Consider the following 15,121-nt stretch of genomic DNA (forward strand, 5'->3'; position numbering starts at 1 on the left):
TTTTTTTTTTAATTTTTATGAGACGGCTTAAAAAAAATAGTTCAAATATTATAGATATGCAATATTGTAAAATAATTATGTTAAAAATTCTTTGCGATAATTTATATATAATAAATAATAGACATGCAAATTGTATAATTGAAAATAATGCGCACATACATAGTGTTGTCATAGAATGAATATTATCATTATTTTGCATATATAAGGAACGAAAATATAAATTTATAAATATATGCGTTTAAAGGATTGATTAATTTTTGTTTAAAATCAGCTATATCATTTTAACGATTAAAAAAATTAATTTTTATATTTTTTGTTTTTTTGTATCATGAAAATTGTTGTTCAGGGATCTCTTATTTTTAGTTGTATTATTATCACTGGGAATGAGTAGTTGGATTTCATTGAGTAAATACGAGATATCTGAATATTTTTGTGGGAATATTCTCATAGCAGTAAAATTTACTCTTTCTATTCCATTATAAATTTTTTGACTTACCCTAACAACAACTTTATACTCCTTATATAAGAAATCGTAATTAAATAAATAATCTAAAGTATCCTCATCCAATCCTTTTAATTCTTCAGCTTTTTTCCCTAGCAAATTAAACCCTTCATCAGAAAAAGCTCTTAAAGTTATAGAACCAGAGAAATCCATAAATAAGAAATTAAATGTATAATTATAAAAGGGTTTGACATTATTTTCATCACAATTCATACATGAATATACACAATTTTCTTCATTATTGAAATTCGAATTATCGTAATCAACGCCTTGAGCACTATCTTGTCCACTTGATAATAATTTTTTTTTACATTTAGTACAAGCAGGGTAATAAAACCTATGCTCATTTTCTTTGCTTTTCCAATATATTCGTTTAATTCTACCTACTAATGTATATGTTCCAGATATTTTTGCTAATACATCATTAACATCACTTAATGCATAATGTTTATCAGGTGTTTGGATAACATCATTGGATAAAATATTTTTCATATTAGTAAACTGCTCGTATTTTCCATTATTATTATACCATTCTGAAATACCTAAGCATTTTTCTTTTAATTCGTCATTTAGATTTTCTACTTTTTCGATAGAACTAGTTACACCAAATGTTCCATTTTTCATATCATTCCAATTTCGAATACTTATATTTGTAAATATGTATATTTCATTTTCTTTTAAATCCTTTTCTATTAAATTTACATTACTGTCCCAAAAAGATATTTCAAATGAATGCTTTGTATCATCAACAATTATTATATTTTGTTTAATTATATCATTTCCTTGCTTCGTTTTCAAATTATTTGGTGGGCATATATGTTTAACTATACCAATTAAATCGGCTGTAAATGGTGTTTCTTTTGTGGCTATTTTTATATCTCTTAAATTTACAAGTGATATATTTTTCTGAATTTTGATTTCCCCATCATCTTTTACTTCATGAATTTCACTATCTTCATTAAATGTTAATTCATATTTATGTTTTACAGTATTATATTTTGGATTTGCAATCGAAACTCTTCCTTTGGAAAAAATATAAACTTTTTTTAACTCTATATTATTAAACCATTTATCTGCTGAGCTTCCCCAAAATTTGCATGAAATCGAATCACCATGTACATCAGTTATGTCTATGCTAAAAAAACTGTTGTTGTTCTTAAATGTAGAGAGTTTTGATTTGTTAACTACTTTTGCTTTTATGATCCATTTGCTAACATATGTCGTTATTTGGCTAATACGAAAAAGGAGGCTGCACAATGAAAGAAGGATGGAATTATATACGAATGTTAGGGGGAAAATATTAATTAAAAAAATTGTATATTGTAAGAAAATGCATAATATTAGCATGTTAGTTTATATACACACATTCCATTATTATACATGCTGCGCATTATGTTTTAAAGAGGGATGCGTGCTTTTCTTTGTTTCATTTTCGATTTTTTTTTGGGGGCATACACATAAATATATGCATATATAGCGCCGCAACATAAATGCATATTATTAATCTTTCAATGTTTTTCTTTGATAAGCTTACTCGTTTTCACTCATTTTGAATCTTGCATCAAACAAATGTTTTTTGGGTTTTTAATAATTATGGGTGTTTTCGATTTTTAAAAATTAAGAGCCAATATTATACATTTATTAAGCGAAATAATTCTTTTAAAATCCAAACATAAATGTGTGTAATATTATATTAGTATTTTATATTCTAATATATTTATCAAAAATAATATACGTAAAAGGAAAAAGAAATAACGAAATAAATTTAAAAAAAGGAAAGCAATAAATAAAAAAAAATGCGTAAAAATACGAAGAGTGTACATATATGATTAGCGTGGAGAAAAAGAGAATAACAAAATAGCATAAATATATTCAGGATTGTTTTATAATTTTTTGAAAAGGTATATATAACAGAAAAATACGCATGCGTATAATCGCTTATAAGAGTAATATGCATATATTATATATATAAGGGTGAAAAAAAAAATAAATAGTAAGATTTAATGAATAAATAAATATTAAAAGATATAACAAAATCGAATGAGAAATAATGATATTAGCTTATTATTTTACTAAATTATGGCTTCCCGCTTTATCATATATTTTAATGTAATGAAAATGATTAATGGTCACAATTTTTCCATAAACTACAGATTTTATATATTAAATAAATGACGAATATCATAACTTATAATTTTCAATTTTTTTTTATTAGGACTATTTACCTGTGTTTTAAATTATAATTATTATGTATAATAGACTAATTATATATATATACAATTTTTAATGAGGCAAAAAATTTATAGACAGCATTTATTCTTAAAATTTAGATACTTAAAATGTGCATTAATAATTACACAAATAATGACCAGAAAATAATATAATTGGAAAAAGGAGAAAAAAATCGAAAAAACACCTTATGGAATTATATGCGATATGCTATTTTTTTATTAATTCGTAATTTTTAAAATTAACAAACTTAAAGCAATTTTATGGGTGTATTTTTTATTTGAATATTACTAAGGAACTTATTATAGAGTTTGTAAAAAGATAAATTTAAGTACCGTATGAAAAAATTAAAATGATATTTATATTTAATATGATGAGAAAGACAAGTAGCTTATAATTTTAAATAATATTCAATTTAAAAATAGTAAAAGACAAAAATAAAGAAATAAAATTGCAACATTTGTAATTTTTTAAGGTGATATAAATTAACGTATATAATAAATTTATTTGTTATTTCGAATAAGGGAATTAAAAAAGTTTTTTGCATATCTTTTAAAGCTTTGCACCGAACATAATTATATTTATTTGTATATAGCTTAAAATATCGAAAATTTACTCCTATTAGGCCCATTTGACGTTGTATATTTAGGGAAATGTATTTTTAATCAACATTTTGAGCTTATCACTATCCTAAATATTTTTATTTCTTTGAAAAAATTGTTTAAAAGATGTATTTTATGTAAAATATACTATTGCCCCAATTATATGAGATATGGAAAATGGGTAAGAGTAATTTCATGGAAATAAAGTGATAGCATATGTTCACTTTTTATTGTGCATGTGTGTATGGGTTCATTTGAATTATTTTGCGAAATAAAATGTATCATGTTTAATATTTATATACTCTTATGAAATTAACAAAAATGATTAATAAAATGATAAAATATTCCAACTTTTATATATTGTGTGTTAAAAATGATAATAAAAATATATACTTTTGTTTTTTATAAAAATTGAAAATAAAAATTAAAGTGATAAAATAATTTCCGTTTAATACATCATCATGGAAATATATATCATAGAATTCCAAATTAATAATGCTGGAATAGAATGATAATATATCTGTATAATATATCAATCATTTTGTTGTGAATTAGAAAAAGGTTACAAATAAAAAATATAAAAGTGTAAAAATATATAGAAATACTATAAAATATTCCATTGCATAATTAAAAAAAATATTAAAAAAAAGAGAGCCCATAATACTGCACCAATAAATAAAATAAACTTCAATGTATGATAGCATGCAAAAAGTGTAAACTTTATAAAATCACATAAAAATAAGCACATCTTTTGATTTTTTAGCCTTTTAAATTATACACAATAATTAAGGGGTATACATAATACTTAACATTTCTAATAAACAAATATATATGAATAATTAATCCAAAGAGAATAGACCGAATATGCGAGGATTATTTACTTTACATTTATTTTTTTAATTTACTATTTATATTTTCAATTAAAAAAATACATATATACTATTTAATTATTTACTTTTTTTCTCTTTCTTATTCTTATGATGCACTATTAATATAGTAGCATTTTGCGATAAATCGATAAAAACAAAAGCAGGGCATATGATATATATTTTCATTTTTGTTTTACTTTTTTAAGAAAATGTATTTTTTAGTAAAAAAACATATTAATAAAAACATCCTTTAATTTTTATAATGTAAATTTTTATGTTTTGTTTAAATATTATACAGCTTAATAAGTAATAGCATTTTGAGTTTCAATTTTTAAGAAATATATACAAAATACAGATTAGTTGTTTTGCTACTGAAAATGATAAATTAAAAAAAAAGTCAGAATATTCATATATATATTACAATTTTTTCAATATAATATATATCTTAAAATACAAGAGAACAAAATGCACATCCTATTGTTGTTCTTCTGTTTTATGTTTGAATATGTCCATTCACGGCAGGCTTTCATTAATGTTCATAAGAACAATATTATAAACAAAAAAATTAGCAACAACTCATATAATAAAAATGCATTATATCAAAATTCTCCAAAGGTGCCTATTTCACAGGTTAAAAAGAATAATAATAAAACACATAATGATAATAAATTTGTTGGAAAATGTTTATAATAACTTATTTGTACATATATACGCATTTTATTTATTACTTTATATATTTTTAGGCAGTTACTAAGAAGCAGATAATTGAAGAAGTTTCAATGGAAACAAAAGAAAGTAAAAAAACAGTTGAAAAAATCATGAATGGGATATTTGATAATATATATAAACATTTAGAAAATAATGAAAAAATATACATCCATAAATTTGGTATGTATTACAACATTTTTCGAAAAAAAAGATATATTAAAAATATGCGAACAAAAGAAGACATTGAAATAGAAAGCAGTCATGTGCCACATTTTAAATTCTCAAAAATATTCAAAGACATGATAAAAGTAAATATAAAGGCAAAAAAGGGAGAAGGATACGAAGAGGAAACTGAATTCGAGGACGACGAATTAGATATGGATAATATTAATGAAAACTTTAAGGAGAATGTCAATGAAAAATTAGTTTATTAATGCCTTTTATTGTAAAGAAAATAAAATAAAATGAATAGTACTAGCAAAATAATGACAGTAAAATAAGAATGCACAGATAAGTGTATATGAGTGTATATTTTTTTATAAATGTTTTTTATTACTATTTATTTTTTGTGGATCAATTGGGAGCATATCCCTGCTATTTTATATTTTATTTATATGTTATACATATTGTTTTTTTCTACATTTTTAAGTAATGATTTATTGAATTTATATTCAAATGCGAAATTGCATTTTCTTTTTTTTAAGTGTGCAACTATTATTTCTGGAAAAATATTGTAATGAAAATATTTATTCTCAAATTAAAAAGAAAAATTATATATATACATTTTTATGTTACTATTGCATACCTTTTTAAGGGAATGCCATATTTAATGCGTAGAACATTACAATAAATAAAACAGTCAAAAAAATTAACACACAAAAATTGAGTAATACCTTATAAAGGGGTTTAATAAAATTCAAAATAAAAAATATATGTTAAAAGTAAAATAAAGACATCAAAAAATAACAATATATATTTATGTATAGTTTAATATGCAAATGGGTATTAAAGGTATATGACCTCGAAAAAAAAAAATAAATGATAATAAATAATAAAGATGATAATGACAATAGTATAAGGGATAAACTGCAAAATAACTATGTGGTTCATATGAATAAATCCTATTATAACTTTTAAAACGATAAAATAGGGAAAGAAATCGAAAAAGAAAAGCATTTTAATTATTTGCTTTCGTAAAAAAGACAATATGCTTTGGCTGATGCCACTTCTTTAATATCGACCATTCGCACTAGGCTGTCATCAAATTTATACCACTAAAAGGAATAAAAAAAAAATAAAGTAATAAAGTAACGTAACGAAAAATATACAGAAGAGCACAAAGTGTGCATTCACATGTATACTATTTTTAAGAAATATTATAGAATTTTTCATGCACCATGCATTTCATATTTTTATTTTTATTTACCACTGTCTTTCCATTGGAATGTACTCTTTTAGTGTAGCATATATAATGGCCATAATTCGAATTGAGTCCCCTATGAACAATAACACCACATAGGTCATAATTTTTTGGCGGTTCAATAAAATTATCGTTTTCCTTCTTTAATACATTTTGGATGTTAAAATTGGAGATATCAAATTTGATGGGTTTGTCTATTTTCGATCCATCTTCTAACAATCGAATTAAATGAACAATTAGAATTTTTGGTTGTTTGTATACATAAGAGCATCTATACATTTTTGTTGATTTACATTTTTCACAAGTAGAATTAACTTCTTCTTTTTTAAAATATTCAATAAGATTGTCATTTAAATTATTTTCTGTATTTTTTTTAAAAAAATTAACACTTAAATTATAAATAGGCTGATATATACAATTGACATATTCACAATTAGAACATGTAATTTTTTCTTCAATTAAGCCTAAGAATTGATCTGATATAATCGATTGCTCTTTTTTTAGATAATAATCGATTTGATTATTTTTATCAACCGATTCATCAACTATTTTCATCATATTATGAATATAATCAAAAACTAATAAAAGGAACTCATGGCAATCTTGTTGTTCATTGCATTCAAATAAATAAGAATATTTTTGATTTAATAAATTTAAAAATCTATTAATTTCTATTACTTTGGAGGTATTATGCATTTTACTTAATTCAAATAATTTATTTGAAAGTGATACAAGTAAAAGTTCATTATTATTTTTATTATTATTTCCAAACAAATTAAAAGGTATAGAATTTGTAAAAAAATTTTTGTTAACAATTGAGTTATTTTTACTATTACTATCATCACTTGATGCATTGAAATCCTTAAATTTACTTGTTACATAATTGTGTAATGTGTATATAAATATGCGAAAAACTGATAAGCATTGCATAACTACATTAACATAGCAAGTAGTAGAGTAATTTATAATACCAGCTGGGTGTTCTATTTTTAATATACTATTTACATTTTCATTTTGTTTATTTTCTTCCATTGAATTTTTCTTATTCATTTTACAAGTATCACTATTAAAATTAGAAGAACTTTGGCCACGTATACTAAAATTGCTACTATTGCTACTTTTCGTTTGATAGCTACTGCTATTGGCAACATTACTACTGTCACTAGAACAAATGCTTTTGTAGGTTATCGTTGTATTATTTTTTTTTGATATATTTTTATTCATATTATTATTTTGTTTATCTTTTTGTATATTTTCTTTTTCAGGATGATTCATGATATTATTGGCGTCGTTTTCACTAACTTGTTTATTTATTCTTGGCGAATAATTCCTGCCACTTTTCTCCGATTTATTATGTTCACTGTTATAACTACAACTGCTATTGGTACTGCTCATATTAGTACAACTACTACTGTTGGCGTTAGTTTGATGTTTTTTTTTATTGAAGTTATTTTTCAAGATATTTTCTATCGTTCCTTTAGAATCTGTTTCAGTTGTAGTAACATATCCATTACTTGATGTAACACCATTATTATATTCTTCACACGATTTATAAATATCATTTCCATTTGATGAATGATAAGCAATAGAATTTTTTTTTGATGATGTATTATGAAGTGCCAAATAATTTTGATTAGTATCATTGTTACTATTTAATGTTCCATTTTGGGGGTTCATTTTATTTTCTATATTTTTATGGCCTTTAAAATTGGCGTTTTTTTTGAGGGGATTATTATTAGCACGATCATTATATTCAATGCTAGTACTTTTGGTGTCATTTCCATCAGAGCATTCTCTTTTCATATTTCCAATTTCGGGGTTATTAGTTTTGTTTGGGCCATATTTTGGTTTACCTCTTTTATTTTGATTCGCAATATTCATATGCATCTCCTTTTTTCTTACGCTTTCATCGTTACTGTTAGATTGACTGGTGTCACTATTATTTCTGTTTTGATTATCACTATTTTTATCGTCTCGGTTTTTGTCACCTTCATTTTGATCACCATTATTTTGGCTAGCGTTATTTTGACCGCCATTATTTTTGTTAGTGTTATTTTGACTACGATTATTTTGGTTAGTGTTATTTTGACTGCGATTATTTTGGTTATCGCTGTTATTAGCTCTCTCTGAACCCTTTCTTTGAGGGCATTTGAAATTATTTCTATTTGCTACTTCTGTATTAGGTGCTCTACCTTGATTACCCGAATTTAAGGAGAATTCATGGATGGCAGTTTTATTGGTTATATTATTTTTTGGGGGGCTCAACTCTTTATTTGAATTATTGGATATAATGGGTGGTATATTATCAATAGGTTTTTTTTTTATTGAATCAAGGTTTTTTTTTTCAAAATGATTTTCTTCTTTATTATTATAATGAATAGTTGTATTAGGATTTTCATTTGCTAATTTATAATATATTAAAAGGTCGTGATAAGAATCAGCAAAGTATTTTTTTGTTTTTATTTGATTTTCGTTTTGTGAAGTATTTTCTATATTTATAGTATCATCATGAAAGTAATTAAATAATGAAAATAATTTATCTATGTATTGTGATTCTAATGAATAAATAATATTATTATTAGGTATATCATTATTTGATATAGGTACAAATTTATCATAGATATTATTACTATTTCGTTTAATACATGGGGCACCCTTAAATGTATAATATAAGAACCTCCACATATATTTGTTAATACATATATAATCTCTACCTTCTTTTAAATCAGGTTTAAAGTTTTCTATATTTGTGATATATTCAAAATTCATTGCATTAATGTTTTCATTGTTATATAATTTATAATTTGTGATTTCACCTGGAAATTCTCCAGAATCAGTAAACACAAATTTTTTAAGTTTATTAAACCAATCCATATTTATAAAATAATAATAATTATCCAAATCATTTGGAAATTTAATGTGAATATATTTTCTATAGAAATATTGTTGTATTCTTTTTAAAAAAAAAATATTTTTATTAATACTTTGTAAAATATGTTTATCTACATTTTTCAAAAGTGATAAGTATATTAATTTTTCATTTTTGTTCATCGATTTTAAAATCGGCATCCTATTATTACTGATTTTATAGTTATCAATAATGTTGTCCTTAGGGTCATCTTCATTTTCCATGATATTTATTTGTATTTGTTCATTGTTTATACCTAGATCATTGTAGCTTATTAAATCGTTCAATTTTATATTTGATGTTTTTCCAAATTTCTTGGCATAATTATCTGAATGATAACTTTTGGTATATATATGTTCTTTGGCAATAATATTCAATACTTTTAATATTTGATATGTTTTGTAATTTTTAAAAATGTGTAAATAATTATTTTCGTCATTTAAAAATAAATCAGTTTCTACTTTTTTATCATTTTTTTTTGAGTTATATATTATTTGATTTTCATCCAAAATTTCAGTATTTCCTTGTGGAGTATTTTCTAATATTTTATTATTTAAGGTTGTTTGTTCATAGCCATTATTTACATTGTTGCCTTTATTTATTTCATTTAATATGTTTTCTTGAGTTGGGTATAATTTTTGATTCGTTTTTTTTATTAATATAGTATTTTTTGAATTTTTCAAATGTGTCTCTGGTATTTCTAATTTAGTTTTAGTTAAATTTTCTTTTTTGTTATTATTATATGTTTGAGGTCGAGGAACAATATTATGAAGTGATTCTTTCTTCGATATTTCAGGGTTAATTAATTCAGTTATAACACCATTATTTTCTTCTATATAAATTTCATAATTAGCATCGGATTTATTCATATTATTGTGAATTTGTACCCTTTTATTCATATCAAGTATGTTCATAATTGTTTTGTCTTTATTTATATCATAATTTGTATTATCTTCATTATTATAGTTGTTAAATTTGTTTATATTTGGCAGATCATATTCATTTTCCTCAGAAACTATATCTTTATATATATAATTAATCATATTTTTGTCATTACAATTTATTAATTCACATACCTTTTTAGGCTTTTTATTATCATCATCGTTTTCTTCAATTTTTAAATTATAGTTAATGTTATCAATTGGAATGTTTTCGCTTTTAATCATTATTTAAAATATTATAATATGTCAAGCTTAATCTTGAGAAATTATGAAGAGTCACATATACTTATATATGTATATATGAAAATTTATATTACATTTTATATAAATCGTTGAACCTCGGTATAAACTTTAATTAGTAGATGTTAATGTATAGGCATGAGCGTTTTATTAAAAATGTATATATATATCCACAGAGAAATGAATTAAAATATTTCGAAAATATGTATTAAATTTAACAAAGCATTCTAGATTTTTGGGATAATTTACAAAGGAAAATTATATACATGTATATATGCATATTTACATCCCCTTATATGCTCCAGTTTTATGGATACACACATATATATATATATATATATATCGGTAAATAGTTGGATGATATAGTAAATAAAAAGATTCAATGATTTTATATTCACATAACTAAATCACTACTTATTAATAAGTGAAACTATTATAAATCATTTCTCGTCAATTAATTTTATTCCTCTTTCTTTATTTCTTCATTTCGTTATTTCGTTTTTTTGGGGCCAAAAAAATTTCAGTATTAAAAATTCGAAATGCAAAAAAAAAGCTACAGTTTTTTATATAAAATTCTTAAAAATATCTGCAAAAATAAATATATTATTATATATATGTAATAATATTATGGAAGATATATGTATTGCATATTATATATATATATATAATTATTACGTTATAGTTATTTAAAAAAATGTTAAATTACGTTAAAATTTCGATCTTCAAATTTTGTTCTTTCATCGTATTTCTATATATGTATAAAATAAATAAGGTGCATGGTTAAACCAATGAAACAAATAATTTATGTATGCATGCTAGCGAATAAATATATTGTGTAAAAATATTGCTTATAAAAAATAAAATAAATAAATAAATATATATATATATAATACAAGTGCTCATAAGAATATAATTATAAATTGCATATACATTTATTTTTCAAAATATATATTTTATATAATGTAATTGCTTTTAAAGAATTATTTTTAATATTTTTTTTGAAAAAAGGAATAATGATTATATGATTTACTAATTTTATATTTACATATAATATGCAAAAAATACATTCATATAAATAAGGGCATACATATGCTCAAATGTAAAATGGGGAAATGACGTTTTTTTTTGCATTATGCAATACTTGTGATGTGTATAAGGTTAGCAAACCTGTGTTATACACCTGGAAAAAATGTATATATAATAACAAATAAAATAAGAATGTTGGACTATATATGTTGTTTCATCCTATACGCATAACTATTTTCTTAGTATATCATATATACCCCAATTTATATTTTAGTTGATTTTTTTTATAATATAATAATAGTGTAATAGTAGATTAAATGGGATAAATATTTGGACTGAACAAATTTATTTTTTTGCTTTGGAACCATAAAAATATATAAGTATAGCATTTAACTATTTAAAAATTAACTAAATATGTTTGGGCTTAATATTTTTTTCTCATTCAACATATATTTACAAATACTTTGTGGAATTTTAAGGTGTTTTTTCCTTTATTTACGAAAATACTATAACATCAAAAGTTCAAGCGTTATTTTTTGAATTGGTATTCCAATATGTATGTGCTTATAATTAAAATTGTCAACTACATATGAATGTAAAAGAGCGTAAATATATTCTAGGCATTTTTTCAGCACATGCATATTAACTCGTTTTCTATTTCTAAGGTTTTTGTTATAACATGAATATCTGTATTTTACCAATGCCTCCTTATTGGAGATTTATTAATTTGTAAGGTAAAAAACATTAAGTAAATAGCTAAGTAAATAATGCTTTAAAATATATTTTGCAATAAATATGTGATGCAAATAATAAAATATATCACACTATATAAAAAAAGGAAAACCATAAAATAAAAATACAACAAAATATTGTAACAAAACATTTTTTCAATTAAATATAGAAAAAAAAGCATTATATGAGATTTTCATGTATAATAGCATATATATATGTGCACATATAGTGGTAAGCATATGTACAAATTAATAATTTTTTTAACAATGAAAAAAAGTAAAAGTCTAATTAAAACATAAAATGATTACAAAATAAATCGTGAAGATATAAATATGCATACGTGAAAAAATGAAAAAGATATGATATACATAATTTTAGAAAATAACACACTTAATTAAGATCAATTCTATTTCCAAATTTTGCATATAACTCAGTTTTTAGTTTTTGTTTTTCATCAATTATATTTTTGTATTCACATTCTAATTTATTTAAATTTACTTTTTCTTCATTTTTGGATTTTTCTAAACTTTCTTCTACATATTCTGTGTCAAAGCAGAAAAAGCAGTCACCTGTTAAGGGGTAGTAAGAAAATACATATTTTAATAATTTGTATATAATTGTATTATTTACACAAAATGAAATAGGAAACAAATTATCATTCTATATATGTATATTACCTATGCCTAGCATAACATCATTAGGATCGAATACAAGCGAAACTTCGTCTATAGCAGAATCAATGTTTGAAATTTTTTCTTCCATTAATTTTATTTTTTGTTGATAAAGGGACTGCTTATAATGTAAATTCGTGAATTTTCCAATTTTCTTTTGATCATCTATGGTCATATCTAAACCTAAATCATATTTTGAATCTTTAACATCAGCCATTTTGAAATAAATATAGTGATGAAATGAAATTATAAATACGTATATATAAAGGTAAAAATAATATGTGTCCAAAGAAATATATTAAAAGAATGATTATAACCAAGACCTCGTCATTTAAATCTATTATTATTTTACTTTTTGTAGAAAGAAAAATATAAATAAAATAAAGATGTTATCAGAATTTTTTTTATATATTAGTAAAATAATGATAAATTATAAATGATAATGAAAATTTTCCCCTTCACACCACAAAAATGTGCTTGAATTTTTACATAGAATATATTTATAATTTACATTTATAAAAAACATATAATATTCAATTATACAAAAATGTAAATATTTGGGGTTTTAGTAATTTGTTTGTTTTTTTTTAATTATTTAAAATATAATAGTTTTTCTCTAGGCTATACATTCATTTTCCTGAACAATTAAAAACCCTGAAGCGTGCATATAATATATTATTATATATATGTAATATAATAATATTTAAAATAAGTATAGTAAAAAAATATTAAGAGCAATAAAACGGAAAAGTACATAATACTACAAATATATATAACATGAAATTTAGTACTTAAGTGAAAGTATATATTATATGTATTTAAAATGTATGGATAATAATAAAATCTATGTTTTAAAAGATAATCTAACAAATATATTAAAAAAAGAAGCGAATAAAATAAGATGTTTAACAATTTTATCTTTTACAAATTACGTAAAAAAAAAATAAGGAAAAAATATGTGTAATGATACATATTTATGATTGTTGCTATTAATATGAGAATTTATCATAGTGATATTACTTTTAGTTAAATAAAAAATCGAAAAGATATATATTTATGGGATATACATATTATATATAATAGCCTTGAGTGTTTATATTGGCATGTAGTATTTTACTAAAGTTATTGAATTGCATATCCACATATGCTTAAATATATATTGTCATATATGGCATTAAATGAAAATCTGATTTTAGCAAGTACTTAATACAGAAACTTTTAGGGCTGGCCTTTTTGTATTAATACAAGGGAAACGAGTATTTTAACCTTTTTGATTTTACAATTTGTGCTTACTGAGTATTATTATGTATATTTACTATATATATATTTCTGGACAAAAACAATGTTTTAAGTGATTCATATACATATATACGAATGAATATGTGCATAACTAGATTATACACATATATGAACTTGTAAAAAGTTAAATTTTAATTTTCTATGTTTTAATTTTGATAAAAAAAAAGTTTACACAAGTTGTCGTACATAAACGTTCTATATAGAACTAAGAGTATACAATTCGAGATAATTCGAATGAATACATAATCCATTATTTTTATTTATATATGTAATAATTGTTTTAAAAAATATGGATAGCCTTTTAAATAGAATAAATGTAATTTTTTATTCGATGGCATTATGCTTTGTTACCCTGTGTCTTTTTAATTATGGAACATCATTTTATTTATTTGATGAAAATAGTATAGTAACTGATGTAAAAGTGAAAAGTGTAAAAAGATTAGTTTATAATAAATATATAAACGGTGATGAAGCAGTATTATCTTTAGATTTATCATATGATATGACAAAAGCCTTTAATTGGAATTTAAAACAGTTATTTGTATATGTATTAGTAACATATAAAACTCCTGAAAAAGCCGAAAATGAAGTTATCATACAAGACTATATTATAAATAACAAAAAAAGTGCAAAAAAAACGTATAAAAATTTCATTACAAAATATTCCCTTAAAGATTATTATAATGGATTAAGAAATAATTTAATAAATATACAAGTATGTTATAAATATATGCCATTAATCGGATTATCACGAACTTATCACGGGGCAAAAACGTCATATATGATGCCTGATGAATATTTTGATGCGATGCCAGCTAAATATCCATTATATTATCCTGACAAATAACTGTTTATATAATTAAAAACATAATAAAATAAAAAAGGGAATATAATGATTAAATTGAAGCGAATTAAATAGAAATTAATTAAATAAAATTAAACATTTCTATATTTTATATACAACACTAGAAGAA

General features: G+C 22.4%; 5 protein-coding genes across 5 annotated transcripts; 2 read left to right on the top strand and 3 right to left on the bottom strand.

The window, feature by feature from the left end:
* Positions 1-304: 304 nt before the first annotated feature.
* PBANKA_0416600 (replication protein A1, small fragment) lies at positions 305-2,050 on the bottom strand (the record flags this gene model as incomplete). Its single annotated transcript, XM_034568211.1, has 2 exons — positions 305-1,751; positions 2,037-2,050. The coding sequence occupies 2 exons, from the start codon at positions 2,048-2,050 to the stop codon at positions 305-307; spliced, it is 1,461 nt and encodes a 486-aa protein (XP_034420223.1).
* Positions 2,051-4,667: 2,617 nt separating this feature from the next.
* Positions 4,668-5,344, top strand: PBANKA_0416700 (bacterial histone-like protein, putative; the record flags this gene model as incomplete). Its single annotated transcript, XM_034568212.1, has 2 exons — positions 4,668-4,832; positions 4,946-5,344. 2 exons carry the CDS (start codon positions 4,668-4,670, stop codon positions 5,342-5,344), a joined length of 564 nt encoding a protein of 187 aa, XP_034420224.1.
* Positions 5,345-6,091: 747 nt separating this feature from the next.
* PBANKA_0416800 (ubiquitin specific protease, putative) lies at positions 6,092-10,404 on the bottom strand (the record flags this gene model as incomplete). The annotated part of the gene is made up of 2 exons (XM_034568213.1): positions 6,092-6,184; positions 6,337-10,404. The coding sequence occupies 2 exons, from the start codon at positions 10,402-10,404 to the stop codon at positions 6,092-6,094; spliced, it is 4,161 nt and encodes a 1,386-aa protein (XP_034420225.1).
* Positions 10,405-12,567: 2,163 nt separating this feature from the next.
* On the bottom strand, positions 12,568-13,065 carry PBANKA_0416900 (prefoldin subunit 4, putative; the record flags this gene model as incomplete). The annotated part of the gene is made up of 2 exons (XM_034568214.1): positions 12,568-12,746; positions 12,855-13,065. The coding sequence occupies 2 exons, from the start codon at positions 13,063-13,065 to the stop codon at positions 12,568-12,570; spliced, it is 390 nt and encodes a 129-aa protein (XP_034420226.1).
* A 1,371-nt stretch (positions 13,066-14,436) lies between these two features.
* PBANKA_0417000 (signal peptidase complex subunit 3, putative) lies at positions 14,437-14,994 on the top strand (the record flags this gene model as incomplete). Its single annotated transcript, XM_034568215.1, has 1 exon — positions 14,437-14,994. One exon carries the CDS (start codon positions 14,437-14,439, stop codon positions 14,992-14,994), a length of 558 nt encoding a protein of 185 aa, XP_034420227.1.
* Positions 14,995-15,121: the final 127 nt, after the last annotated feature.

This window comes from Plasmodium berghei, assembly GCF_900002375.2.
Source record: "Plasmodium berghei ANKA genome assembly, chromosome: 4".
Taxonomy (NCBI): Eukaryota; Apicomplexa; class Aconoidasida; order Haemosporida; family Plasmodiidae; genus Plasmodium; species Plasmodium berghei.